Source organism: Sceloporus occidentalis, unplaced genomic scaffold (assembly GCF_023333645.1).
Source record: "Sceloporus occidentalis isolate IW3139 unplaced genomic scaffold, rSceOcc1.0.p SCAF_319, whole genome shotgun sequence".
NCBI lineage: Eukaryota > Metazoa > Chordata > Lepidosauria > Squamata > Phrynosomatidae > Sceloporus > Sceloporus occidentalis.
Genome location: NW_028317299.1, coordinates 232,958 through 260,679, shown reverse-complemented (window position 1 = coordinate 260,679; position 27,722 = coordinate 232,958). Strand labels below are relative to the sequence as shown.

At 38.8% G+C, this 27,722-nt stretch overlaps 1 protein-coding gene across 1 annotated transcript in view; it reads left to right on the top strand.

Moving 5' to 3' along the window:
• The window catches only part of LOC149274819 (usherin-like), a 287,860-nt gene that overhangs the window by 245,710 nt on the left and 14,428 nt on the right, over positions 1–27,722 (top strand). Inside the window, exons 62-66 of the mRNA XM_089505229.1 lie at positions 11,552–11,779; positions 12,376–13,892; positions 15,274–15,577; positions 25,490–25,699; positions 26,205–26,443. Coding sequence (XP_089361355.1) covers positions 11,552–11,779; positions 12,376–13,892; positions 15,274–15,577; positions 25,490–25,699; positions 26,205–26,443 — 2,498 coding nt within the window. The remainder of the gene's footprint in view (positions 1–11,551; positions 11,780–12,375; positions 13,893–15,273; positions 15,578–25,489; positions 25,700–26,204; positions 26,444–27,722) is intronic.

Here is a 27,722-nt window from a genome sequence, read left to right as displayed (position 1 = left end):
TATATATATTTATACACACACACAGGTATATATGCAAGAACAGCTGAGCTCACCCTGCATAATGCGTACTTAATATGCATTATAACATTAAAGCATCTCACGGACTGAACTATCCATGGAACAACTCTGGCAAGATTCTCCTCTAACATCTGAAGAAGGAGCTCTAAGGATACTGTGAGCACATCAGCCATTTTTCCAAGATAAATATATTTCCCATATGGCTTAATTGCACAAATGTTGCCCCCTGCAATATGGGGGATGTGTAAATTCCTACATGGGAATCAGTTACTCAGTTATACATCCCACATATTGCAGGGGCAGCGCTCAACATGTGCTGGTCGGCAATTTATATGTGTGTGTCCTGGATAAAACAGCTGATGTCTTCACTTTACTTTGAAATCCTGAAAGCTTTTGGAAATTTACATCTTTCTTTCTATGTTGGCCAAACAAAAGTTATTGACCTCAACTTAAGGCCTCCTAATGCATTCGTAAGCCCATTGTACAGCGCTACGGAATTTGATGGCGCTATATAAAACAATAAATAATAATAAAAATAATAATAACGCATAGCCGAACATTCAACTCTACACACATGCTCACGTACTCATGGCTTCGTGAACATGCCTCACTTGTGCCAAGTTGTCGCTAAAACCAAGGTTGTCAGCCAGGTAAATAGTCCTGGTATAAGCATAGACATAGTTAACAATGTCAGCTGGTGGTACCGATCCTTATTATGTCCCCACTGTTAATAATAAAGTGAGATAATTTAATTTAATCTAAGACAAGGCCCAGGACTGATTAAGATTTGAGACTTTACGGCAGGAAAAACTGGCACACTAGATGGGCTGAATAGTTGTTATCTGTTGTCAATCTTTTTACTGAGAGGGTGGTTAGATAAGGGAAATAGCCTTCCAGCAGAAGTGGTTAGAGTGTGCAAGCATTAGTGTATAGTGTTAGTGCGCGTATTAGAAATGTATGGGGTAGGCATAAGGCTTTCCTGGAAATAAGACAAGGCTAAGGACCGATTAAGGTTTATATTCATGGGCTGGGTAGATGGGCCAAATGATTACCTGCTGTAATTCTATGTTTCTGTACTGAACACAAGACCTAATGGGGGTTATGTTCTTATAGCAGGTAGAAAAATATGAGCCAAATTGCGTATCTGAAGTCATGTTCTATGTTTCTGTGTTAGATACCTGCGAAATATCTATTTTTTCAAACCATCTATTAGTGGAGTTTAATGATAAAACCCATGAAATATTTTTCCTTAGAAATGAAATCTAGTGCTAAACCTTCTCTAAAAGACTGAATCTGTTGAAGGTTTCATACCGATGCCGAAAGTTATGTCTTTTATTAGCTAAAAGGAACTTCTGTGACCTCCTCCTAACAGGCTGACAATGAGTTCAACTCTGAAAATATTAAATAGCCAAATCTACTAGAACCGCCATAAATCTTTATATATTGACCAGGGCTGAGATTGCTAAATATTAGATATTACATTTCTGACCTTTGACCAGGTTTGGATAAATCCTGACCCTCCCCGAACTCCAAGCTCGTGCTGGATCTGAATCCTTTCAAAAGGGGACCTAGTAAATCAAGAACATTTTGAAAAAACAATTATGTTGGACCCTGTTAGGTCAAAACAAGCCCATCCATGCGTAGTTATAATGTCCGCTAAAGCAAACAATTAAGAGGCACAATTCAAAAAAATGACTTAGAGGTTTGTCAGAGAGTATGGAAGCCTTTCACCCGGGGTCACCGGTTCAAATCAGGTTTAGGTCATTTGTGGCTGAAAGTTGTCGTTGCTTGATAGCTATTCAGTGGAACGTGAAATAAGATGTCATCTTCGTGCCATTCCCGTTGAGCAAGTGGTCATATTATTTAGAAAATACAGCTGGCATTTAAACTGGCAGATTCTCAGATTAGATTGTAAGCTCACGAGAGCAGGGTCCTCTTTTTCTACTAACTTTCACTCTCCCCTGGTGTACAAGGACTATAGAATCTTCTATTAATCTATTAATAAAGTGTACAGTATCTAATGTAAAACTGTCTGAGAGATTAGAAATGGATGAACTTCACTACACTTAACCTTTTTTGCGCCTGGTATTCTGCGCCTATCCATCCGGGAATATTTGTGAATATTTGTGAATTCCCGTGTCCAGTCCTTTGTGGTCCTATTGTTGGAAGATATCCTCTAGAAAGCTGCTGTCATCTTTTAGGTACAGATCAGATCACACCTAGGGTTTATCTCCATTCCGCCGACTGCCGCCAGGTGTATTGTGGTGGCTTGATAATGGATGGAATGTTTTACAAATCTCAGGTACACTGTCATGCCGGATTTATACCCAAAAGGTGCTAGAAATTCTTCAAACAGGAGAAAGGGGATGGTCTAACACGTACAACAAGGACAACGACGGGCGGCAATTCTCTAGAGACTAGTTTTGACATCACCCTCAACAGTTTTTCAGTATTTCTTCTGATGAACGCAGGTGGATCAATCAGTATTATTCTTTCAGACCTGTGTCATCAATGATCATATGAGACGCAGAAATCCTATACAATTAGGTACAATTGTGGCCTGGAGTTGAGAAGTTTTGTTATAGACAATGAGTTCGTAAACTCAGGATCATTTAAGAAGCGTGATGGACTGGAGGACTGGTTCCTTACACAAACTGACAATTACAGTCATCATAACCAAAAAAAAGACTTTAGGATAAACTGAATTCTACTACAAAAATGAAAGTTGGAGGTTACAATTTTTTTTGTAGTTACTTCCGCACACATATTTTGCTAAAAACACACACAGCTTTATTTTCAAATTTTTTTCTATCACTCAGATAACAGCCATGGCACGTCCTATGGAACAGCAGGGTGAAACTAACAGACATTGATAATTCCACACCTTAATAACGTCCCCATTTAAGTAACCAAACAAGCAAATGCATGTAAAGAATTTTTTTTTTTTTCGTTTACCTGTTTTGTGTTTTTATAGCTATAGTTTTTATCATTTTCCCTTTCCAGCATTTAGAAAAAAAAAAAAAAAAAATTATTTGGGGCAATTACATGTAATAAAAAAAAGTCAAGTGTCAGTTTGTTTTACTCATTAGCTCTGCATTGCCTATGTATACTGTGTATATATATATATATATATATATATATATATATATTTATTTTTTCTTTAATGGTTATTACTCATGCCAAGTTGAAACTTCACTTTAATGCCAGCAAGCTTAATTAATAGATTGGTTTCCAAAAGCGCATAGAGTGGGGACAGAAAGACAAGGCTGTCCAAATTGCCAAAACCCAGATGTGTCAAGACTCATAGCTCATTATGAAACACTTATCAAGCGTACATGAAAAATTAATTGAACTCTGTTTGACTCTTTAAAGAAAATGCAACAATATTTGAGTTCCTTTCACGACGGAAGCCCATTCCCCCCCCCCCCCCGGATGTTGTACACATGCCCCTTGAGAACCAACAAAAGGAGATATATGAATATATTGTATTGATTAGCTCAAGAGCCCTGACAGTTATTTGTAAATATACCATCTGGCTTCTCTTGGATTTCTTTCACCAAAACAAGACGCGATATGTTATTAATCTCGCCATTCGAAGTATAGACAGCCCCCCCCCCCACAATTTTTTTTTTAACTAAACCGCACTTTACCATTCTGTGCAGGATGAAGGCAGATCTGAAGGGTGTTGAAATTAAGGTTATTACACAAATTGAACCATATGGTTCAAATATTTCAGCATGAAAATTGCCAGACGATAAAAATTGCTCCTGCCTTCCTAATGGTGTAAATTACAGTTTAACCAAGTCTCTAATGATGTCCTTCTGCCACGCTTAACTACTGTTACATGAAGGACATTGTTTTAAAAATATTTTTTTAAAAAAAGTATCTGGCAGCAGCATGCTTTACAGTCTGTTACCGCGTCATTAAGAACACGGTCAAAACTGCATAAACATAATTAGACCCAACATACAATGAACAATCCAAATATGTTTGGAATCTCACTGAGCGGTGTCAAAACCCATTGTCTATCTTCTGAACCAAGATCGCTGATGAGTAAGGTGTCCGAAAATGAAAGACTCATTAGGATTAAAATTTAATGTAATTGCCATTCTCGCTTTATGAGAGTTTAATTTACGGAGTGGCTTATTAAAGAGCATCCTGGTGAAGGTATGGTATAAATTAACACATTAATTGAACTGGAGGGGCTTCTGATATCACTTGAAGACAAGGGCACAGGTTGTACATGACAAGCTTGTCCAGGCTGAAACAATAAAACAATCCAATAGATTCATTTCACAAAACTATTTTTTTTTGCTGCAACTTGATTTTTTTAATACCACTCCATTGAAGATGGAAAAAGAAGGTAGAGAAAGAGAGGAAAAGAAAGAAAGAAAGAACGAGGAAGAAATAAAGAAAGGGGGAAAGAAAGAGAAAGAAAGAAAGGGGGGAAAAAAAGGAAGGAAGAAAGAAGAAAAAAGAAAAGAAAGAAAGGAGGAAGAAAGAAGAAAAAAGAAAAGAGAGAGAAAAAGAGGGAAGAAAGGAAGGAAAGAAATGAGGAGGAAGGGAGGGATGGAGAAATGAAGGATTTATTGAGTTATTTGCTCAACATACTCTGATGACGCTTTAACACAATCATTTATTTTATGTGCACCGTTGTGTAACTTTAAATCAGATGCAGAACAACAACAGAAGTAGTAGCTACAAGTCTACAAATCTTTGAATAGATGTCAACCTGAACCACACATCTATGCGCATGGTGACCATGGGTCCTTTGTTTTATGTCTTAAACCCCAGTAGACATCAACAGGTCCTAAAACTTTTTTGGGGTAGTAAAATATAATGCAAAATGACATGGTAGTAGAGGTTCCTTTATGCACAAAGTAAAAAGAAATGACCACGATTGTTCTTTTAAGGTTCAGCATTCTGTTTATGTGTAACAGAACAACGGCATGACAAATTAGATACATTTGGATACAGCGAACAGTTGCGATCCATTAAATCATGCTACGGTCGCCCTTTAGATCGTCGTACTCTTGGGCCACATAAGCTTGTTGCTGAGAGTAGATTTCCGATTTCCCTTTGCTGTTCTAAGCAGTTGTGAGAAATAAAACTGCTCCATCTCGCCATACGTGTGACGCGCAGGACCTTCTAACAGCTAAAGCCCACTGACCTCAAGGGAGCTGCTGAGTGGGCAGTAATACATGTTTTTTTTAACTTTCTCCAGCTGGTAGCTACTTAAAAAAGAGCAGCCTTAGCCGAAAATTACGACATAATATCCCAAATTAAGTACCACATTATGCTAGTGACATTAGGCTGTGTTTTTCAGGTAAAAGCTTTTCATCATAAACTTAACAAAGTTATGGCTGCAATCACATTCGCCTTCCAAAGTTTGGTTTTAAACTAAAAGCAAACTTACCGTAAATCAATAATAATAAAAAAAAAATCTAATGCTTATGTGTTTCTCTTTCATCTCTTATTACATATTTTTTTTTTTTTTTCATAGTAAATATTTGCAATTTCAGCGTCAGTTGGGCACTAAGTGTAGAATTTCCTGATCAAATAAATGTATTTAAAAAAATGTATTTCCAGTGTTTATTTATTAATGAAAAAAATAGACAGATGACGTCAACCAGAAAGATAATGGGAAATGTAACTCTGTAAGGTGGCAGAGGTGCCAAAAAGTTTGCATACTTGTAGAAATGGGCATTTTGCTAACAATATTTTTTTATTCTCATAATTACAGAATTGACCCCTTCTTTGGTGATGGATTCCCCTACATGGGCTGCATATACAATTAATATATATGCCATAAATAACCAATAAAATAGAAGTGGCTTTTATGAAATTTTTTGCCTAATTAAAGAATAAGATTCCATGGCCGTCTTCTAAAACCAAGTTAAACAAAACTATAAAAATTAACCCATGATAAAAAAAACTTGTCCAAACCTAGTACTCAAAGGGTCAACAAAAAATATCTCTAAAATAATTACACTGAGAAAAAAAAAATCAGTGGGTAGGTTTAACGATTGAAATTAGTTATGCTAAAGGCTCCATTAATGTTCATAGAATATAATGTCGTATAGCTGATCTATCTACCGTCTTAATATTCTTCTTAATTGTTTCATTTTAACTATACCATTTGGTTTTACGGCTAGGATTCTTTGCTCTTAAAACCTTAGGTATAGGGATATATCTCCGAGATTATCCATATGTAGATATATAGCTTAATGCAAATACTTCAAGGACTGGGATACGCTTACTTACCATTAAGTTTTGCTTTTTTGCGGCTCTTTTACTTGGATAGAGTCATTGATAAGATGGGAAAACTGCTGAGTTATCCGATCAATAGATTAAAAATGATCAGATTAGTTTCGGCAGTCTTCTTTCTGGACCCAATTTGTCTAGCGGGTCTCCAGACTAAAACTTATTGGCATTCACAAATCAATTCTCATTTTGATTGTTTCCAACAAACAAAAACCCCTTGACCCGACAACTCTTCGTCCACTCTGAGCAGTTGTGAACGTTGTAAAGGTCTTCTTAACGGCTTTGTATTTGTCATCCTTAAAATAATTACTGTGGTAAAATCTCACATATAATACTCACTCTTTTCTGCCATAACACTGGATATTCAGTAATATTTGTGCCATAATCTGCAATGTTTACGTTACCTTGTAAAGAGATGTACTGGCGATCTCAGTCCCACTGTCTTCCCATCTCTTATAATGAGTTGGAGAGGCAGGGCCCCGGGGCCGGCCCTGGGAAGTGCCCAGCGTTCCTTGGACGAGGCATATAAAGCGTCCCCTTTTCTTATCACAGGGCTGGTTCGGATAAATTAAAGTGTTTTTCCAACTCCCATAAGGTAGAGAACTAAAGCCGCTTGCTTAATGTATGGATTTGTAGGTTTGGCTTAGAACATTGGTAACTTGTACTTCTTTACTTTGTATCTAAGTAGTTACCAAATACACGATGAATACACCTATGCAATGGTCATATTAACTAAAACAATATGAATGTGATAAAACAAATCACCTAATATGTACTGTATATCATATGGAACATTGTCTCAAGGTCCGCATGATTATTCCTCCCCATTGTTCTTATCTTTGAAGTCGCTGATTGTTGTTGATTGGTTTAGACAGCGTTTGTATGGGTGGGTGAGACGAAGTGATAACTTCAGGATAGGGAATTGATTAGATAATGCTGGCTCAGCCACCCCGAGGCAGATCTCATCACGTCCAGGCTGAGCATTGAAACGAAATATCTAAATGTGTCTTTCCGAATAATATGCTTTTACGTTAACGTGCGTGTTTGTGTTTCAGTGAATGAAGCTGATTCGCTATATATATATATATATAAAAGACGTAAGCCTTAAAAGAATAACAGCGAGCATCCCGAGCGCTCCAATATTATGCTCCTTCTTTTATTGGCAGTGATTTGTTTCAATAGAAGGAAACACTAAATCAGAAATTAGTGCTTCCCACTGATTGTTTATTTCAAGAAATAATTGACTATTAATTACGCATTTCTTCATGCATGAAATGTGAAAATCATATTAGCAATACTTTGTTTTCACGTAAGATTTGATTAATACGTAGACTGTGTCTGTGTGTCTTTTCTCTGCGTACGTGTCTGCCCGTGAGTCTCTCTCTGCAATAGTATTTCACATCAACTCACTCCATGCAATGAGGAAAACTCTGTGGAGTAGACCCTACAGACCATTTTTACCAGGGGCATGCTTAAGGGGGGGGCGCAGTGAGTGCAACTCACCCAGGTTCTGGTAAAACTGAGCTACTCTGCAAGATCAACTAACACAACCTTACGTGGTCCCATGCTAGTAGCTCAGCAGTTCTGCCAGGTTAAGGTAACAGTGTGAGTGAGTGCATGTGGGTGTTAGAGTGAGTGTGTGTATTAAGTTGTGGTGTAAGAGCTTGTGTGTGTTAGCACGGGATGTTTGAGTGAATCTCGACTACCTGCTGCTGTCACTCCAACATCTTCAGGATTCTGAAATATGAAGGCGTCAACTCCAGACTGAAAATCTGCCAACTTACCCCGAGAATGGAGTAGAAACACGGGGAGAAAAGGGGGGATCCCCAAGAATTTCCAGGTGTGCCGTTCAGTTCTTAGAAGGTGTTTAAGCCAAGGAATGGTCAAGTAAAAAGAGGCATGGTAAAAATTGTGTCAAACACTTTAGTGAAAGGTCACATATTATTTAACACACATATAGTCGCACTCTTAGTATTGTTTGGCTACATGAATGACAATATTCGACTCTGTGGCATTTAATACAGAACAAGTAGAATGTACAAGCCAACGTTGGAGTCCTCGATGGTTCTGTACCTATATTATCTTTCATCGTGAATTAAGACTGGAGAGAGCGTCTTGGAGTTAATGGTTTGATTCTTCTTCAAACTGTGATCAGTTCAAGTAGCTTCTGTAGGATTTTAAAACCATAACCCCCACAATTCATGCTGATGGAGTAATCTGAAGGTGCATCAGAGCAATCGTTTTAATAAAAATCAAGTAGAACCGAAACTACAGAAGAGCAACACTTGATCAGTGATAGGGAAAAAATATGCATTCTAAAACCATTCCCCACGCGGTTCGCTCATTTTGTCATTAACGCACTTCTTTTACCGTTACTTTTCTGTTCTCACAAAAAAAGTCCTCAGAGGGGACACAGAATTCTGCAAAACAGCACCAAGTGATATGAATTTCTGTCTGGATTAATGGGTTCAGTGTCTGTTATATGTCTGTCTGCTATGTCGCTGTGGCAGATACTTGGCATTCTGCCACCCACAACCTGGGGCTTAACCTCTGAGCAATGAAATGGTTGCCCCTGTTCCGTACTCTTGCGCCTATATATTGTCACTACCCACAAATGGTCTGGTGTCCGGGTAGGGTGATCAGATCCCCCACATTTTTAGGAAACAGCCACCTGCTTTTGGGTTTTTACTTGTCCCTTTGCCAGCCTATTTTGGGTAAATGGTCAGTTTTCAAAATTTGTGCTAGCTTTACATTTTTGCAGTCCATCTACCAAGCAATGTTTGGCGGCAGAAAAGAACCATTTGCGGACCTAGTCTGTCTATTTTATTCTTGCTTTAAAGACTTTACTCAGTTCTTTGTCTGATCTTAGGTTCAGGAGCCATATGCCTATCCCATACATGTTTAAATTCACTGTATCAGCTATTATTTCTGCCGGGAGGCCGTTCCATTTCTCTACCACCATGTCAAGCAACAAACTGTGATCCTCGGGTGTGTCTGAATGGGAGAATCACCTATATCCATCAACTGTGGTGTTGCTAATAAGAGGGTTCTGCATCAAGGCATTGCAGGCTCACAAACAGAGAAAAAAATGTATAAATGTTTTTGGGGCAACATTTTCTGGAATGCAAATTAATTCTAAAACAGATTTTTAATAAAAAAGATTTACACACCATGAGGTACGGAGTACATAAATATTTGTCAGATCCTGTCTGATCCTGCCAAAGTACTCTTTTGTATGGATAACGGATATATATATATATATATATATATATATATATATATATATATATATATATATATATATATATATATATATATATATATATATATATATAGTAATTCCATTTTATGGATATCATTATGATATATATATTGCACCTATTATGCACCTGGAACACCTTAATTTACATGTTCTATTTGCCCTTAACCATTTAAATGCCAGAGGAAGAAAAACACTCTTTTAAGAGGTGATTGATGATGTCTAGTGCAATAACAACACTGATGCTGATCACAAACTAGAGGTTAACATGCATATAGCTCCCCTTGTGTCCAAAAGCTGCTACTGCAATGAGAGGGGAATTTGAAGAAGGGCATGTCGTTTATTATACTAGTTTTTCAAAATTTGGCCACAAATCAATGAATTTTGTTTTGGGTATCATACTTGCGTCACCACAACCTTGTTGTTAACAGTACAGGTTAAAACAATAATGTAATAATATAAACCAAGACCATCCAAATGTTCTTTAATGTAACTTATATAAATTAAATTAAAACTCTTTTTTTTTTAGTATGCCACACCTATACCTTCATTTCTGAATCTGCGGCACTGTGTAATTCCTCGTTGCAGAGCACACAACGCTTTTCTTGTGGACCGTTGTCATTTAAAAGGCTCCAGATTTCAAGAGACTGAAGCCATAAATGTTTATTAAAAGAATCTATAATGAAATCAGTTTTGTTATGTTTTTAATAGCTACCTTGAGTGCGTTAGACGAGGGAACAAAGGTTGTTAATCATTAAGTACTCAGGTTGCAAAAAGAATTTGATAGTATTGCCATCTAGGGGGCTAGAATGAATTCTCCGCACTGAAATAAACTGTAATTGAACAGGTGTTGCTATTGACAATATACATATGTTTTTGGTTTATTGCCCACATGTTTTTCATGTTTCTTATGGCAAAAGATACTTCTAAAAGTCCCCGAGCAGCTGATTTTTTTATATATATATATATATATAATCTGTTAAAGGTGAAAACTATTTGCAGTCCTGCTTACATTGCTAATGTTGTAGTCTTAGCAGAATCGTTGTACCTTTTTTTTTGCATTATTTATCATCCATGTGTTTGTCCGGTTTATCGTCAAACAAATCATTCGTCAAACAGAATTATACACCCGCAACGCACGGGACAATACCATTTTGAATCTTTTATGAGATAGCATTTCATATTTTAAAAATAAAGATATATTTAAAGATTGGCATATTTTCCTCTCGAGCCGCTGAAATATTAATCAGCGGGATGCATTAATATTAGTTATTAAAAAAAAATGATTTAATGTAATAGATAGGAATGGTGAATATTATCTGTCTTTATTGGGCATAGTAAGTGTAACTGGTTCCAGTGGAAGTTACATGATATCACTGGATTTTAGACATCACTAAATATAGGATAGTATTTATATTTTGTTGTTCACTTGTTTGTTGTACTAAATGATTCTCAAGCAGAGCTGGACTGGCGATGCCTCGGAGGACCTGCTACTCTAAAACCAATGGCCGCCAAATAACATAAGTGCGATCGGTGGCTGGAACAATCATCCGTTCCTTTGAAGAACAACAACACATGACACGGTGTATATTGTCATGTGTTGTTGTTTATCTGAGGCTTTACTTGCCTAATTTTTAGACCTGCTAAGGAACAGATGATTGTTATTATGTCATCATATGTAAAACTATAGAATTCAAAGAGGGTGTACTTTCTTCTTCCCATGACACTAATATATATGTATATATGATTTTTGTCCTATTTGCTTTAGCTGTGTATGACTTATAATGAGTGAAAAAAATTGTCAAAGTCTTTAAAGTTTCAAATTCATAGTAAAAAAAATGTCCTGAAAAAACCCTCCATATATAGTTTGGCTGGGCACTAAGTGTAGGGAACACTTTTGTTGTATTAACCTCCTACAGGGTAAATATTTAAACCCTAATTCCTAAATTATTATATATATATTTAGGTATATATTGGCATCGAATATTATACAATTGCCTTTTATTTTAGGGGTCATCACATCATACAAATGTGTTTGGTCTAAATCCATTTTCAACATATAAAATATGCGTTGAAGCTGTGAACAACGCCGGTAAAATCTCCAGTCCGTGGATATTTGTACAGACATTGGAAGCCTCACCAAGTGGAGTCAACAACTTGACCGTGGAAAAGAGAGAGAACGGACGAGCATTATTGATCCAGTGGTCTGAGCCCAGAAAACCCAATGGAATTGTGAAGGTATGGAAAGTTACAGTAAGGGGGTAATGTATAAAAGTGTGTTGGCTCCTTCCATTTGTATCCATTCATCCTTAATTTACCAGCAGTCCTGTCTACTTTCTTCTCTGCGGGCCTTGTGCTCAGGAAGGTTTTAGACCATATGTTGTAGCCTGAGTTTTCTTATTAAATGAAAATGTATATTGACGTTCTGACATTTCTATGGGGGGGCTTCAAGACTTATGGCACTCCTTTTGGGGTGTAATGTGGATTATTCACCAAAGCTTAGACCATGTGAGAGACCAGGAGCAAAAGAAGTCTGCTTATAAAGCTGGGACGTCCAATGATGGAAGCAATAAAATGCATTTTAACCTTTGGTTGTTTTTGGGTTTTTTTTACCATAAAGCAACATTTGGAACATATTATACAACGGAATAGAGGATCAGACACAGTATATATCACACTTAAAGATTAGATAAAGGACTATTGGGGTAGCTTCAAGATCCCAGGTGTACCGGTGTACAAAAAGATACAGCACTAGTTAATTTCTCAGTGATTAGCGCCAATACAAACATGTGATACAAATGTATTTGATGTTAACGCAGTTTCTTATTTTGCAGACATATAACATTTATAGCGATGGAAACCTTGAATATAGTGGTCTGTCTCATCGATTCTTATTCCGAAGGCTTGAACCACACACGGTCTACACATTAATACTGGAAGCCTGTACTGCAGCGGGCTGCACCCAGACGTTTGCACAGCCAGTCCAAACAGAAGAAGCTCCCCCTGCATCCCAACACCCGCCAGCTATAGAGTCATGTAATTCAACCCACATAAAACTCAATTGGTCACCCCCAATTCACAGAAATGGTGTAATCAAACACTATGATGTCATTAAAAGGTGCAGGCAAGGAAATTGCTCTCCACTCAGGAAGAACACGTATGATGGGGAGGTTATACACACCGAATTTAACACAAGCGGTAACATAGTTAGATATATCGATGATGAACTACGCCCTTGGACCAGCTACGAGTATAAAATACGAGCATGGAATTCTGCAGGATCAACAAACAGCTCTTGGATCTTGGCACAGACTAGCCAAGCAGCACCGAGCAAACTTCTTCCGCCAAAGTTATACCACGTGGAGAACAGTCCCGACAAATTATATATTCAATGGACACGACCAGTGGAAGCAAATGGCATTATACTGTCCTATAGGTTACAAAGGAATAGCACCGCTCTGCCTTTTAGTTTTGATTCCTTGACATTTGATTACACAGACAGGAATCTCATGGCTTATTCAGACTATAGTTATTCTGTAATAGCATGTACCCTCGGGGGCTGCACCACCAGCCTTCCCGCTCATATAAAAACATTAGAAGCACCACCAGAATTGGTGACTTCACCAAATGTAGACTTGCTGAATGCTACTACAATCAACGTGACCTGGTCTTCACCTCTAATACAGAATGGAGAAATAACAAAGTATATAGTTCAAATGGATAATGAGAATCATTTTGCTGGAAAAGGGTTATACAAAGTGGTATCTAACCTAGAGCCATTTACCCTTTATGATATTAATTTGCTTGCCTGCACCAATGGAGGGTGTGCATCTAGCTCGCCTGTGACTTTTAAAACTATGGAAGCTCCTCCAACAGGCATGAGGGACCCCACCTTTACAGTCACAGGAGCAGACTCCGTTCAGATAATGTGGCAAATTCCAGATAAACCTAACGGGGAAATTAGAAGCTACGAGCTATGTAGGGATGACCTTGTAATTTATGTTGGTTCCAACACTCATTATTATGATTTGGGACTTCAACCTGGAACGGAATACACTTACAGCGTACAAGCGAGTAACAATCAGGGGAGCACCTCGAGGTCTTCTGCAAGAATTAGAACCGACCCCTCTTCGCCTTCTGGCATGGAGGGTCCTCAGATGGAAGCTAAAGGGCCCCATGAGATACTGGTGATCTGGCGCCCTCCTTCCAGGACCAACGGTGACATCGTCAACTATACTGTAACAATCCGTTCTCCTTTTAAAATGGAAGAAAAACAGTATCATTTTAACAATTCATTCACTTTGCGCAGGAGTTATTCATTCACAGTTAAAGACCTGATGCCGTATCACCAGTAAGTTCAAAGCAATTCCTTTCAAATGAATTTGTTAAAGAGGCAGAATAGTCATGAAAATAGACGTAGCTTCATGGACTGTAAAAAAAAATGAATGCAACAATGCTGAGCACAGCCGCATTTTGGGGAAATACTGCATAACCTAGGAACTACTCACAGCAACCTACCCAGAGTACTCTCTCTTCTGGGTGAATGGCTCTGTTAAAGGGCGGAGCTAGTCATGTGTAGGGGTGGGTCTGGCTTTGGATAGAGTTTAGTGATAGGGGATCCAGTGAGAGTGGGCGTGGACAGACACTGCTAGAAGAAAGAAAGAAAGAAGAAATTGACCCAGAGATCCTTTAAGCAGGGCTTCACCTGGAGACTCCAGGTCAATCCCAGTATATTAACACATATGTTAATAAAAATTTCCCTGCCCTGGTCTTCCTTCTCCACTCTCCTATGGCTTTGTACAAATAATCGTCAGCCAGAAAACTTGAATGACTGGGTAAACATTAATTAGACATGACAACATAGAATTAAATGGCAGATAAGAATTATCTGCCCCATCCATTTTTTCCTGCTGTAAAAAAAATCAAACTTTAATCAAGGTGGCCATATGCATGTTTAAATTTCCTTATTGTATTATCTGTTACCATTTCTGCTGCAAGACTATTCTCACTTGTCTACCACCCGAATAGTGATGTAAAACCTCCTAAAGAAATCCTTAATTTCCAACACACTTATAATATTTTAGAGCAGCATTTCACATTTGTTTTATTAAAACAGATCTGTCCTTTATCCACTACACTGCACCAATTGAATGGTGATTACAGTTAAAATAAGCAATACACTTGTAATAAAAAAAACCCAACAATCTTATGTTTATACCATGGGAACAGCCATCTTAATGTTCTGTATGGGGGGGGGGGATTTGGGAATTCATTAGATAATTCCAGCTGTTTCAGGTTCTGTCACAGATCTCAACTTCTTTAAGGTTAAATTCAACCTTTTAACCCCTTAATGACAAAGCTCGTACATGTACTGGCTCAAAATGCATTGTTTTCAATGGGTTTAGGGACTGCCCATTGTCCTTAAGGGGTTAAACTAAATTAATTATTTCAAAAGCAATTAAACGAGTTGAAAAACAAAAAAAAATAAAAGATTTTGTAATAAAGTAAAATATGGGAATTTAATTATGCTAAATGCCAGGAAGGCAGCGGTTCCGCTTTAAGTATTCAGGACTGCAAAATATATGATTTAGGTGATATACAGTATGTTAATTCCATTCTACTAACGATTTATAGATACGCTCTTTTGGATGCAACTTGGTGACCCCTAAATTAGGAGCCATTTGTCATTATTGGATGTATGTGTGTAAAGAGTTGTAACATTTCTTTTAAAGGTATGATGCTAAAGTTGAGGCTTGCACTTTACTTGGCTGTGCTGCCAGTGGCTGGGTTACAGAGAGAACATTGGAGGCACCACCTGAGTCACAGCCTCCTCCGTTCATAGATCTCCAAACAGATCATCAGGTGCCACTGATTATCTGGAATAGCCCCCAACAGCCAAATGGTCAAATCATATACTACGAGTTATATCGCAGACCTGACTTAAAAGACATCTCCTCCTCTAAGTTGGTCTACAATGGGTCTTCAACATCATTCAAGGACATGAACGTCTTGCCATTCACCAAATATGAATATCAGGTACTAGCAAATTTAAAAACTACCAAAGTTAAATTAAACCTGGCTTTTGTTGGTTGACTGAATATATTTATGATGGGCTTAAAATTTAAAACATCATGACATCATAAGTACATCATGACATCACAAGATCAAAATGTTGACCTAATAGGTTGGACGAGTTGGTGGTAAAAAGCATTATATGTTTAAATAGCCTGGAAACTTTATTTTCAACACATAAGAAATTGATTAAACAAACTTATAAAATTGACCCTAAATGGTCCAAACCAATTGTTTTTTGTTACAAAATGTATATGAAGGAATCCTCTACAGAATCTGTCACATTAAATGCATTTCACTGTTTTGGTGGATCTCTACTTCATTTTCCATAAAATGATTAATTTAACTTACAAAAATAATTCTATGCTAAATTTGGTTTAGTGTTATTTTATGCAAGACAAGTTCAAAATGTGGGTCTTTTGAGAAATAATAGATTTTATACATAAATATCACAATTTATTTTTTTTAATATGAAAGGGTTATTAAGGGTTTATTCATTCCATCACGTGATGTCCAAAAATTACCCTTCATATTTTCTTTTTACCTCTATTTTCTGTTCTCCTCCTTTACTTCCTCAAATATCCCTATATCTTGTTTTCCTGTTGGCTTGGACCAATGTCATTTCGTTTGGCCCACAAACATATTTACTTCCATTACTCAAAGCAAACACTTTAGGAGCCTTGCACAAACCACATTGTTGAACCTGAGATTTTAACTCATTCCAACATAACGATTCAAAAGTGAGATTTGTCTGTATTAAAGCCGTGTTAAAGGCGAAGTCCAATAGAATAGTATATATATAATAGTATATATACCTCGTGGGGCATAAAGCCTAGCTCTGTATACTCTGTATGCAGTAATGCCGGTCGGCATTGAGAAAAACCTGGTTTTGTCTCGTTTAGTTCCAAAAAAACTTCCTTTATCTGCAGACCTGGAGGCTGCCGTTATGCAAATGGACCAAAAATGATTCGGACTAAAATCTCGGTTTGTTTTTTGGCCAGTTCGTTTCCAGACAAGCTCCGTTTCCTGCCCATTCTTTTGGAAGCATCTCTGTGGACATAACCTCCCGATGAACGTCAGCCAAATTGGTGGTGCTTCTGGTGACATCCAATCATGGGAGAGGTCGTCACTAGAAGCTCCGCCATTTTGGCGGAAGTTCACACAGAGTTATCTTAGAGGCTTCCAGCGACATCCTCTACCCTGACCCTCCCATCCTGGAGTGAAAGCGCTTGCATATTTCGGATGAAAATTCTGAGCTTTTTGCTTCATTTTCGTCAGGGTCTTGCCTTGTTTTTGGAGTTTCGTTGGAATTGACAAAATCTGCTAATTTCATTAAATTTGCAATTCGTATGTATTGTTGTCAGCCGTGATATTTTGGGTGGTTTTTCCTTCTCAAACACCACACTGAGCTGATTCTTATTATGCTAAAGAATTCCGTTCCTCCATAGCCTTTTACTAGCCAGAGAGTCTGGCTGGGTGACTAAGACTGAGTAATTCTACATTTTACCATAAGGCCGTATGAAAAAAGAATCAGGGTGTTTGTCTAGTATAGTGGGCTAAAAAAACTGAGCCGGAACGTATACAAATGGCTAATATGTTGCTGACTGAAAACATAAAATTATAGAAAATTAGAACTGACTACAAAAAAAATGACTATTAAAAAAAGGAAATGGCACATTTTTTTGGAAAATGTATTTTTATGAGATACTGGCAATAAAAAAAGGGGGATTTGTCTTCAAAAATGACTTTTTTTCTCACAGTTCTCCTTGTAAAAAATGTCAATTAAGTTAAATTTTAATTTAGATAAAAATATGTACACGGGCTGTAGAGTAAACCAACACAAATAAAACTGGCATACAAAAATACATACTTTCACAAAACGCATCTGTGGTGGAAAACCAGAGAAAAAGATTTATTTATGTTTTGGTACGGAATGGAACATAGGTCTGTTTAGAAGGCGTTAGTGACCCATGTTATGGAGACAGAGCTTATTTACTGTGAATGAATTGATAGGATTTCCTTGATTGTGTATTTTTTATTTATGAGGCATAATTTACAAACAGTGAAAAGCAAACGAAGATGAGCGATCGCCAAAGAGAGCCGCGGCAATAAATCACTTGCATCCGAAGAAGTAGTGATTTTGATCGAATCCACTGAATCAGACGATGCCTTTAGCCATTAAACATATTGGAAAGACCTTTTAATATCTCCTTATCTCTCTCATGGGAGAACCAGAACGCTTTCATTAGAGGCTCACGGGAAGCAAATTATTAAATTACTTGCCCTTAGTGTATTTCCTTCTTCTTAAAGACTTTTTACTGTTTGTTTATGTCGTTGTAGACTACATGTTGGGAAAAAAAATGCCCTTTTGCAACAGCAATATAAAACACATAATTCTATAACACATAAGACAGGGGCGTCCAAGTTTTTTCTGCAGTGGGCCACTTCATCAGAATTGTATACATGCGCGGGCCGCACTAATTTTTCACTGTGAGAAAATTATGGCCTTTAATAAGATATGCAGATTAACATAAATTAAATGACACAAAACCTTTACTTTTCCTCTCACTGATTTCTGGGATTTCTGGGCCTACAAATGCAGGATTCTGTATAAGTAAAAATAAAATAGTTCTATTTATTTTAGCGATGCACTAAAATGAAAATTCTGGACCAAAACCGAAAATTCAGTGTTCACTTAGCCAAAACTGAAAATGACCCCCCCCACACACTTTTAATAAAAGTAAGTTACACACCAAAATTGTACAACAAATTATATATTATGATTGTTAACAGCAATCTCAGGTATACCCAGATTCCAGCATGTACTGGTTGGCTGGGCATTGTATTTTTTGTCCAATTTTAGTGTGTAACCACACTTTTATTAAAAGTAACACACCACAATTGGACAAAAAAAATCAACAATATGACTTGGCATGATAGGAGTGTGATTGCTAACAGCAAACACACTCTTTTTATACCCAGGCAACCACTAAATGCTGGAACCTAGGCATGATGGGACTGTGACTGCTGTTAGCAGATTGCTGTTAGCAATCACACTCCTATCATCCCAAGTCAGCCAGTACATGCTGGTACAGGGTGGCTGTAAGTGCAGACCCCATACTGCTGGCAGCATCAATACACAAGGGGGCAGCTAGCCAGGTTTCAGCATATACTGGCTGACTTGGCATGATAGGAGTGGGATTGTTAACAGCAATCACACTCCCATCATGCCTAGGTTCCAGCACTTACACATCCATGCTATCACACACACATAAATTCATTCATTCACAGATTCATTCCCTCAATCAGACATACTCATTCACACACCCTCCCCCACCCCCTTTACCTGCTCTACAGCCAGGGGCGGGCTGGGCCGGGGGGCAATTGCCCCCCAGGCCGCCCGAAATCTAATCTAAACGGCCGCTGGGTGCTGATGCCGCAGGCCGGCGCTACTTTAATACTTTTTTTTTTAATTTAATATGGCAAGCTGGATCGGCTATTAAATGAAAAAAAAAAATATGCGATGGCCGCCAAGTGATGGGAGCAGCGTGAGGGGTGAAACCTCCGCCCCGTCACACTCACCTTTCACCCCTCACGCTGCTCCCATCACTATGCGGCCATCAGATTGTTGGAAATCGAATCTAAACGGCCGCTGCGTGCTGATGCTGCCGGCCGGCTCTACTTTAATACTTTATTTATTTTTAATATGGCAAGCCGATCCGGCATATTAAATAAATTAAAAAAAGGATTAAAGTAGCTCCGGCCGGTGGCATCAGCACCCAGCGGCCGTTTAGATCAGTTTTCCAGCAGTCTGATGGCCGCATAGTGATGGGAGCAGCGTGAGGGGTGAAAGGTGAGTGCGAGGGGCCTTAGGCTGCCAGCCCTCCCCTGTCTACAGCTCTCGATGCCGCTCACAGACTTCAGCAGGGGGCGCGGCCTCCTTCGTTCTCCCCACAGAGGAGGCGGGACTGAAGCAGAGAATAGACCCTCCCACAAGTAAGCAGCAGGGCTCTTGTGATCCTGGTTGCCGATCTCATGTGGGCCGCACCTCGACGTCCCACGGGCCGCATGTTGGACGCCCCTGACATAAGAGATCCAGAACTGCTGCATAATTTATCTCGCCCCAAAAAGACTTTTCCATATTGGAACATTGTCTGGTTTTATGGTGAAATAAAAGACCTTGAGGACTGCTCCAGCCACAGGTTTTGGGTTCCTTTTTTCAGGTTTTTTTTTTAAGGGGTCCCACTAGGACTCCAAACGCCTATCACCAGAAAATGTTCCTCCTGCACGTCATTTTTAGACAAACCTACCAATGTGTTTTAGATTTTCTAAAAAAAAAAGTCCTATGGTCTGTAAAAGGTAAGCCAATAAAAAGTATTTACAGTTTTAAAATATTTTATTAGCTGAAGACATTCCCCCTTCCTAGGTACTTTGTTCTGATATTTCTACCTGACCACTTTTGATGAGATGCTGTTAAAGTTGTACATGTCCGAGGAAACAGGTATTCAGATTCAGAATAAAGTCACCGGCCGTTAGGTACAATTCCTTCTCCAAAGAACCTTCTTATCTGTCGTCAAATCCTACATTTCTAAAATGTTTTCAAAGTGCAATGTCAGTCTTTACCAGGATACTAAGTTACCATCACCCGCTCCGCCATCTCTGCCAGAAGGTGCATGCTTGGGTTTCCTTTCTCCGTGGAACTCTTTTCAGACTATAGTATTCCACGCTTTGTTTAATTGTGCAGCTGCTGTGTCATTCTCCCTCTGGCGCGCTTCTTGTACTTCTTGGCTCTTGAAATGACCGTTCCCATAATACCCTGCACGTCTCCCGGCCAGGTAAGCCAGCCACAGATCACATGATAACCAGACCCATCACGCAACACAGGTAGACAGTGAAGTCTCGCAAGGAGGTAAGGGGGTTGGCAGGGGTTACTTCGAAGCGCAACGCGCTTTAAATAGTTAAAAGTTCTCATAATGCTAAAATATTACATTGTATTTTATTCCATAAGAGTTGCCTTTAAATGTTTAGAAACAATTTTTTTTTTTGTTCACGTGACTTCTACTTGTATATAAATATCACGCAGAGTCCTGATTTGCTGGCTGGTATCACATGTAATTGTCACATGGGGTTCTAGAGTTTATTAAGAATGCTGTTTTTGCTATGTATATAAAAAAATAACCATATATATAGAAATATAAGGTTCCGTGCCTTGTTACGCGTTAAATATAAATTACCCAAATATCGATTAATTAGCTGGAGCTTCAGATTTCACTCTGAAAATTGAGCAGAAGCCAGATAGACTGTATTAACCCTTTGAGGCTCTAAGTGGAGCATTTATTTAATGAACAGCACACAATTTAATCCTAAAAGATGTTGCACTTGTAATTTTATATATATATATTGGGCAGACATAGATGGGCCGAATGGTTCTTATCTGCTGGCACGTTCTTACAAAGGCACAAAAGAACAGACGTTCTCCAGTCTTATGCAACAAAAAAGCATTAATTGTGACATGCAAAAAGTGGTGCAGCTATATATATATATATATATATATATATATACAACATATAATAAATACGGTATATTATATATTTTAAAAATGCTCTAGTCTATAGATACATATTTTTATTTTGCAATGTAAAACGGCACATGTGCGAATATTTAATGATTAAAAAGAACGTGTAAAACTGTGCAGCTTTTTTTAGCGTTTAAAAAGAAAGAATTAGCAGTGAATTTGTCCGAGGCAAAAATAGGTATTTATATATATATATATATATATTTATTTATTTATTTTTTTTTAAACATCTTTGGTATCTTCTCCAAGTTATTATTATTTTGGAATTTATGGATTGCTAACTATTTGGTGACTCTCAAATAGTACTGTAGGTGCTAGATTTTTGTGCGTCCAATATTGGAGATAAACCTATCTCAAGTAACCGAACGGCGATCCATGCGTAGATCAGGGATAGACTGGTCCAGAGTAATTACAAGAAAAAACATTTATTACTATTTTTATCTCAATTTTTCTATTGCAATTTAGGAGGATACTTATTCAGTTCTTATTTATCTCTGACATTAAATCCGTTCCTTTCGGAAAACCGAATGAAGTTCAGCAAAAACAAAAGAGGAGACAATTATCTCAAAAAATGAAAGACTTGAACAACCTCTCAATATATTTGTTTCATAAACTAAAGAACGCAAAAGCTTACGAAGTAATACTTTTGAGAAAAACGCTTAGGCGGTCTTTTTCCATTGCCATTTAAATCTATCATTGTGATTGATCACTCTGTAATTGGCCGTTATTGGGCCTAATTTAACCCTGTAAGATCCCCCATCCATCTATTCTGTCTATTGCACCTGACATTCTACAAATAATGTACTCATGCAAATTTAGACCCCAGGTGACCTTTTATGATATTCGTCTTTAATTATACAAATGATTTTTGATAAATAAGATTAGACCTTCTTCCATATGGTTATTCCCTCCTTGATGAAGCCGGGAATTTAATTTTCATGCAAATTCGTCGGGGCTGTGCTTAATAAGTGCTGAGTCTCGTTAAGCCCACAAAACAGTTTGTAATGTATATTTTTGTGGTTTTTGAGTAGATGTTGGTGATGTCTACTTTAAAGTCATTTAAAAGCACTATATTTAGGGCACCATGGGAAGGGTCACATTTATGGTAAGTTCTGCTACTTAAGAGCCATGCTTTGTTCATGTTTCTGGCAGGCCAACCCGCTCCTGGTCATGTTAGCTTGATAACTGAGTTTTAGGTACAGTTGGGCAAAATTTGAGAAAAATAAATGTTTTGCGGGACTTACCGCCGGATGGAAACATTTTCTCCTACTTTGAATCAATGGTGAGCTCAAAAGAAAGGTGTACATAGACGCGTTGCCCAAAGTATACACGTTGGTGGAAACAGAGACAAGGTTTTAGCGCTTAGAGGTTCCCCAGGAACAGAAATTGCTTCTTTCCGTCCATAATAATTATAATTATTATTATAATAATATTTTTATTATGTATTGTTTTATATAGCGCCATCAAATTCTGTGTATACAGAGAGAAGTAGGTTGGTCCTGATGAGTATTTTGCATTGCAGTATGGTCATCCACGAAGGGTTAATTCCACTAGTGTAACGTCAGTTCAGAATCAACAAAGCGTAATAGTGTTTTAACCAGATTATCTGCGTTCTCTTATTACATTGTTTTATTTTACTGTTATGAATGTTTATCAGATACAAGTAAAAGAAGTAAAGTAAAAAAAAAAATGCATATCAGGTTAATATCAAAATGACCCCATGTTACCAATGCATTGTTTCATTTTAATAGGTTTTTGGGGTGATTGTAATTATTTTGCGGATGATAGTGTAACTGGCATGAATCAAACAGAGCCGTGTTGCTGCAGAGTGTTCCGAGTCGGTGCTCCGAGTCCCGGGTAGAGTTACAGACCTCCTCTGTATAATGAAAAATGTATACTCGGCATTAGAAAGGGTGTCAGATGCAGCCCCTGTGCCTGGCCCTTTAAAGCCCTCTCGCTTTTCAAGTGTGCGGACACTAATCCTATTGAATTTGCCCGAATAATGTCTTGTTGAGTTTACTATTGATGAATTAACTCTTTCATCTGCTCAGGTCATTGCGGTGGGATTGTCACCTCGCAAGGTCACTAAACAAGGTTACAGACGCCAAAGCTCATAGAGGAGAATCCCCTTCTTTTCTCCATTCGCTTCTTATTAACCCCTGCATAGCTAGTGGTCTTTATCCCCTGATACTGAAATAATATAAAGCCTTACCACACACATGTATGTAGTTATGTTTACAAATGAAAAATAAGTAATATGCATACCTGGATTTTGCCCCAATCTCAGGGTAAAGGGGCAGAAAATTATGAAACACCAATTCCTACCTCCCAGAAGGTACAGCAGTGTTACAATTACAGAAGATGTGTGGCTGTTACAAATGTCACAAACTCTGTTACATTTCCCATTATCTGTTCTTAACTCTATAATCTCTTTTTTTTTTCCTGTGGATTGTTGGTGCTGCTTACATGGACGCATCATCAGCATGATATGAATGGCCTTGCCAACTGTATAACAAAATCCTGGGGTCCCCCTGCAAGTTGAATGGCGGATATCTCCCCATTTTTGGACGGATTGTTTGTGTCTTGAAACATGTTATTCAACGTGTAAAGTTAGTGCTCACACATCACTTATATGTCATTAACAGCCAATTAGGGCCAGTTTCAAATACCCTACTTCTCAACCAAGAAGCCCTGGGAGCCCCATGCAGTACAGAGGCTTATGTTACACTCCTGGGCCCAGCTACTGTCTTTCTGACAGTTCATGAGCCTCTCGTGCTTACGACTCTCTTCATCCATGTTGTTGCTTTGTAAAGTTATTCTCATGACTGCCGGCAGATCTGTTTGACAGAATTTATATATATATATATATATATATATATATATATATATATATATATATATATATATATTTATATATAGCATGATACTTATGTTCCGTGTCACTTTGCTCATCCTCATCTGGTTTAAATGGTCAGCTCATTCTTATTTGTCGGAAGTTAGTATTACCTCAAGTGCCGGATTAACCCAGGGCCCATTGCTCCAGGGCCCCAGAATGGTAGGGGGCACTCTCTTCCTATCTTGTAGTAGATATACTTGATATGTAAAAGGGTAACTGCTGTCATAACCTGTGCCGCCTGTGAGCTCTGGATTAAATTGAGGGACGGTCAGATACTCGCAGAGAGGAGCCGCTCTATATCAGGTACGCATATTACCTGAGTAATACAGTGCGGGGCCGGCTCCTCGCTCCCCATCTCCATCTGCAACCAGACAGAAAGCATGGGGGGGCTTTAGGACACAGAACTTGGCCTGATTCTTTTTCTCCGTGTTACACGGGCTTAATTCCGTGCCCCGTCACAGGCTGCGCAGGAGCTTGTACCCTCCTTGTGAGAGGACAGAAGCCCAGAGACAATAAGGAGGTGTCTTGAAGTGCAAAAAGTTGATTGTGACTCTAGTACCGTTTAGTATTTTTTCACCCCAGTGCTGTGAAGCAGTGTACTAATAGGACACTTCATTTATAATAATGCAGAAATTGCAATTAAAAACCCACAAAGATGCAAAAGACCTTTCTCTCCAAAACGGATCCAGTTCCTCCATACTTTCTATCAATACACCTGGGATCTTCCCCGGGTTGGCTGTGGCATGTGAGTGACTCCCATGGGTGCCGAAACTGATTGTAATTAATATAACCGTGATTTATACAAGAATGTGTGCACCTCGGCAATGATTTCTGCTTGTCATGTCGGTACGGAGAGTGATGGAGCAGGCAAGTTAGATCACCCATGCGAGGTAACCAACAACACCTGCACTTACCTCTCCCCCACCCCTGGCGTTCGATGGAGTACACAGTGTATGAGAAATTCCAAATCACAAACATCAGACTGATGGAAATGTGAGGATATTCCTAATGGTCCTCACTTCGTTCTGTTAGTATCAATGTGGGAAATGTTTCTGAGTGTGTCAGGCTTGATTATTCCATCACCTAAACAAACAGAAATTAATTGCGGTTTCCCAGGATGGCCGTCCGTAACTCTTCATTTTAATTCTCTAATCCCCGCGTTGTAAGCTCTTTCCCTGTTTGTTTGTTTTGTGCATTTCTACGTTTCTCCCTAATTCTTTTATTTGCAGGAACGGCTATCAAGTGTAAGTTTAAAATACACAAAAATGATACACTTTCTAAACATCCTATAGAAGTTACTATTGTGTCTCTGTATTATCAACAGGAAAACGACATTTCTCAGGGTTCCGTGGAGGACGATATCCAATGTTTTTGTGTTAATCCTGTATCCTTTTTTTCCATGCAGATCTGGGCCGTTAATTCTGCAGGAAAGGCACCAAGTCCGTGGGTTTACTGCCAGACCGGTCCGGCCACCCCGGAGGGAGTACCGGCTCCGGTATTTGAATCTGTGTCTTCTACAACAGCTATCGCCGATATCACAACTCCGTCCAAACCTAATGGCATTATAACCCTGTACAGACTCCTGTCTACCGGTAACGAAGGGGCCGATACCGTGGTAAGCGAAGTGTATCGCCCTCAAATATTAATCGTCCGTGAGGTTATTGACTAGAGAGAGGCATACAGTCATTATTAGTGAACAAGCAGATTTAAGAAAGCAAATGAATTGACGGCCATATTGTCGCTTGGCTTCACAGTTAAGATAATTTATCCTTTTACAAACACAGTTTCCATTACGGTTCCATTCCATGATTTGGTGGGTTACAGAAATGTTCAGTGACTCGTGCCATTAGTCTACTGTCGTCTACAATTTCTGGTGACCATGAATTGAATTCTAGCTTGCGTGTGATTGGCTGGACACACAAAGCCAACGTTTAAAATTTGCCGAAAAAGGCCACTTTTGATTTAAGGGGTGTGGCTAGGGGGCAGGGCTTAACTAATACTTTTTTGCATGATTTTGCGACCTAGGGTAGCTGTCTCTACTAAATGGATACACTTGGGAGGTGTGGGTTTGGTAATTCTTCTGGAAAAAAAAGTGTCAGAAAACTATTTTATCTTCATAGCTGTCCGAAGGGACGTCCGGTCAGCAGACGGTTTATGGTCTCAAGCCCTTCACCAATTACTCTGTCCTTGTGGAGGCCTGCACCTGCTTAAAATGCTGCAGCCGGGGGCCTGTGGTGCAAATAACCACTCAACCCGCCCCACCGTCTCATCTGCTGCCACCACGTGCAACGTCTACGGCTTCACGAGCAGCTTCATTTCATTGGCATGAACCACAGTCACCTAATGGGATTATCCAAAGGTAAGGTTTCACTTCTGTGACATTTAGAAATATGTTATAATTAATTACCAAATGTCTCCTTTCACTCACCTTATAATAAATGACCATGTTAGCAATCCATTTTAGTCATTTCATGCTGTGATTGGATGAAACCTCTGACACTTTGTCTTTCCTCTTCTTTTTGATGTTTCGTTGGTTAGGTTCGAAAGTCTTCTTCATTGTCATCAAACTTTTCACCGCTCGGGAGATCATCTGAAGTTTGCATTTGTGATAACTAATAAAAACTAATTAAACCTTTTCTGTAATTGATGAATAATGAAAAGCACGCATTGTTACATTGTTACAAAAACAGTTCATTCTGGGATATTTGTCATTTTGTGCATTTTGCTTGCCCAACTAATTAAAAAACTATATTAAAACTACCAATAGCTAATAATGCCGTCTTACTGAAAAACAAATACAAAATTGTCATTGCTAAGTTACATGATATCACTGTATGGTGCACAAAATGTCATTTATACACTGAATTTTATTGGGGATAAAACATTTTCTGTTTAGGCTTTTGACACCCGGGTGGTGGAGATTGGAGACAATCAGGGCCGGCCCTACAATGGGGCCGACTGGGGCAATTGCCCCAGGCGGCACTTCAGAAGGGGCGGCACTTTGCCGCCCCAAGCGGGTTTTTTTTTGTTTTTTTTGAAGCGGAGGAGAGAGAGAGGGGCACCGAGTGATTTTCGCTTACCCGCTCGGCGCCCCTCTCTCTCTCCTCTGCGGCGAGTTTCCCTGTTCGGTCTCGGTGCCGGTGCTGTAATGCAGAGCGCCGGAAGTGACGCGAATTTCCGGCGCTCAGCATTACAAGCCGGCACCGTGGCAGCACAGGGAGACTCGCCGCAGGACTGTTTAAGGGTGAGTACCGGGGGGGTAGATAATGCCGCCCCCCCCCCCCGGCGTCGGCGGGGGGCGGCATTTTAAACTTCGCCCCAGGCGGCGTTAAGTCTTCGGCCGGCCCTGGAGACAATTTATCCCTTTTTCATAAAGTACCTATAACAAAATACAACATCGGGGATAAAGAGCACCATTAAGTAACATGGACCTAAAAATAGTAACATTAAATACTACATGCATTGGTCAATAATTTAAATTTTTACATTTTTATTTTATTGTAAAATTAGCAGATTTAAATGTGTCTGAGAGCTCATCATTTGGAGTCATTTAGGGTCTTCTGTTTTTATTTAAAAAAAAAGGGGGAAAAAAAGGGATCTTAAATATTTTTTCTTGTCTTTTTGTTCTTTTCTAAATA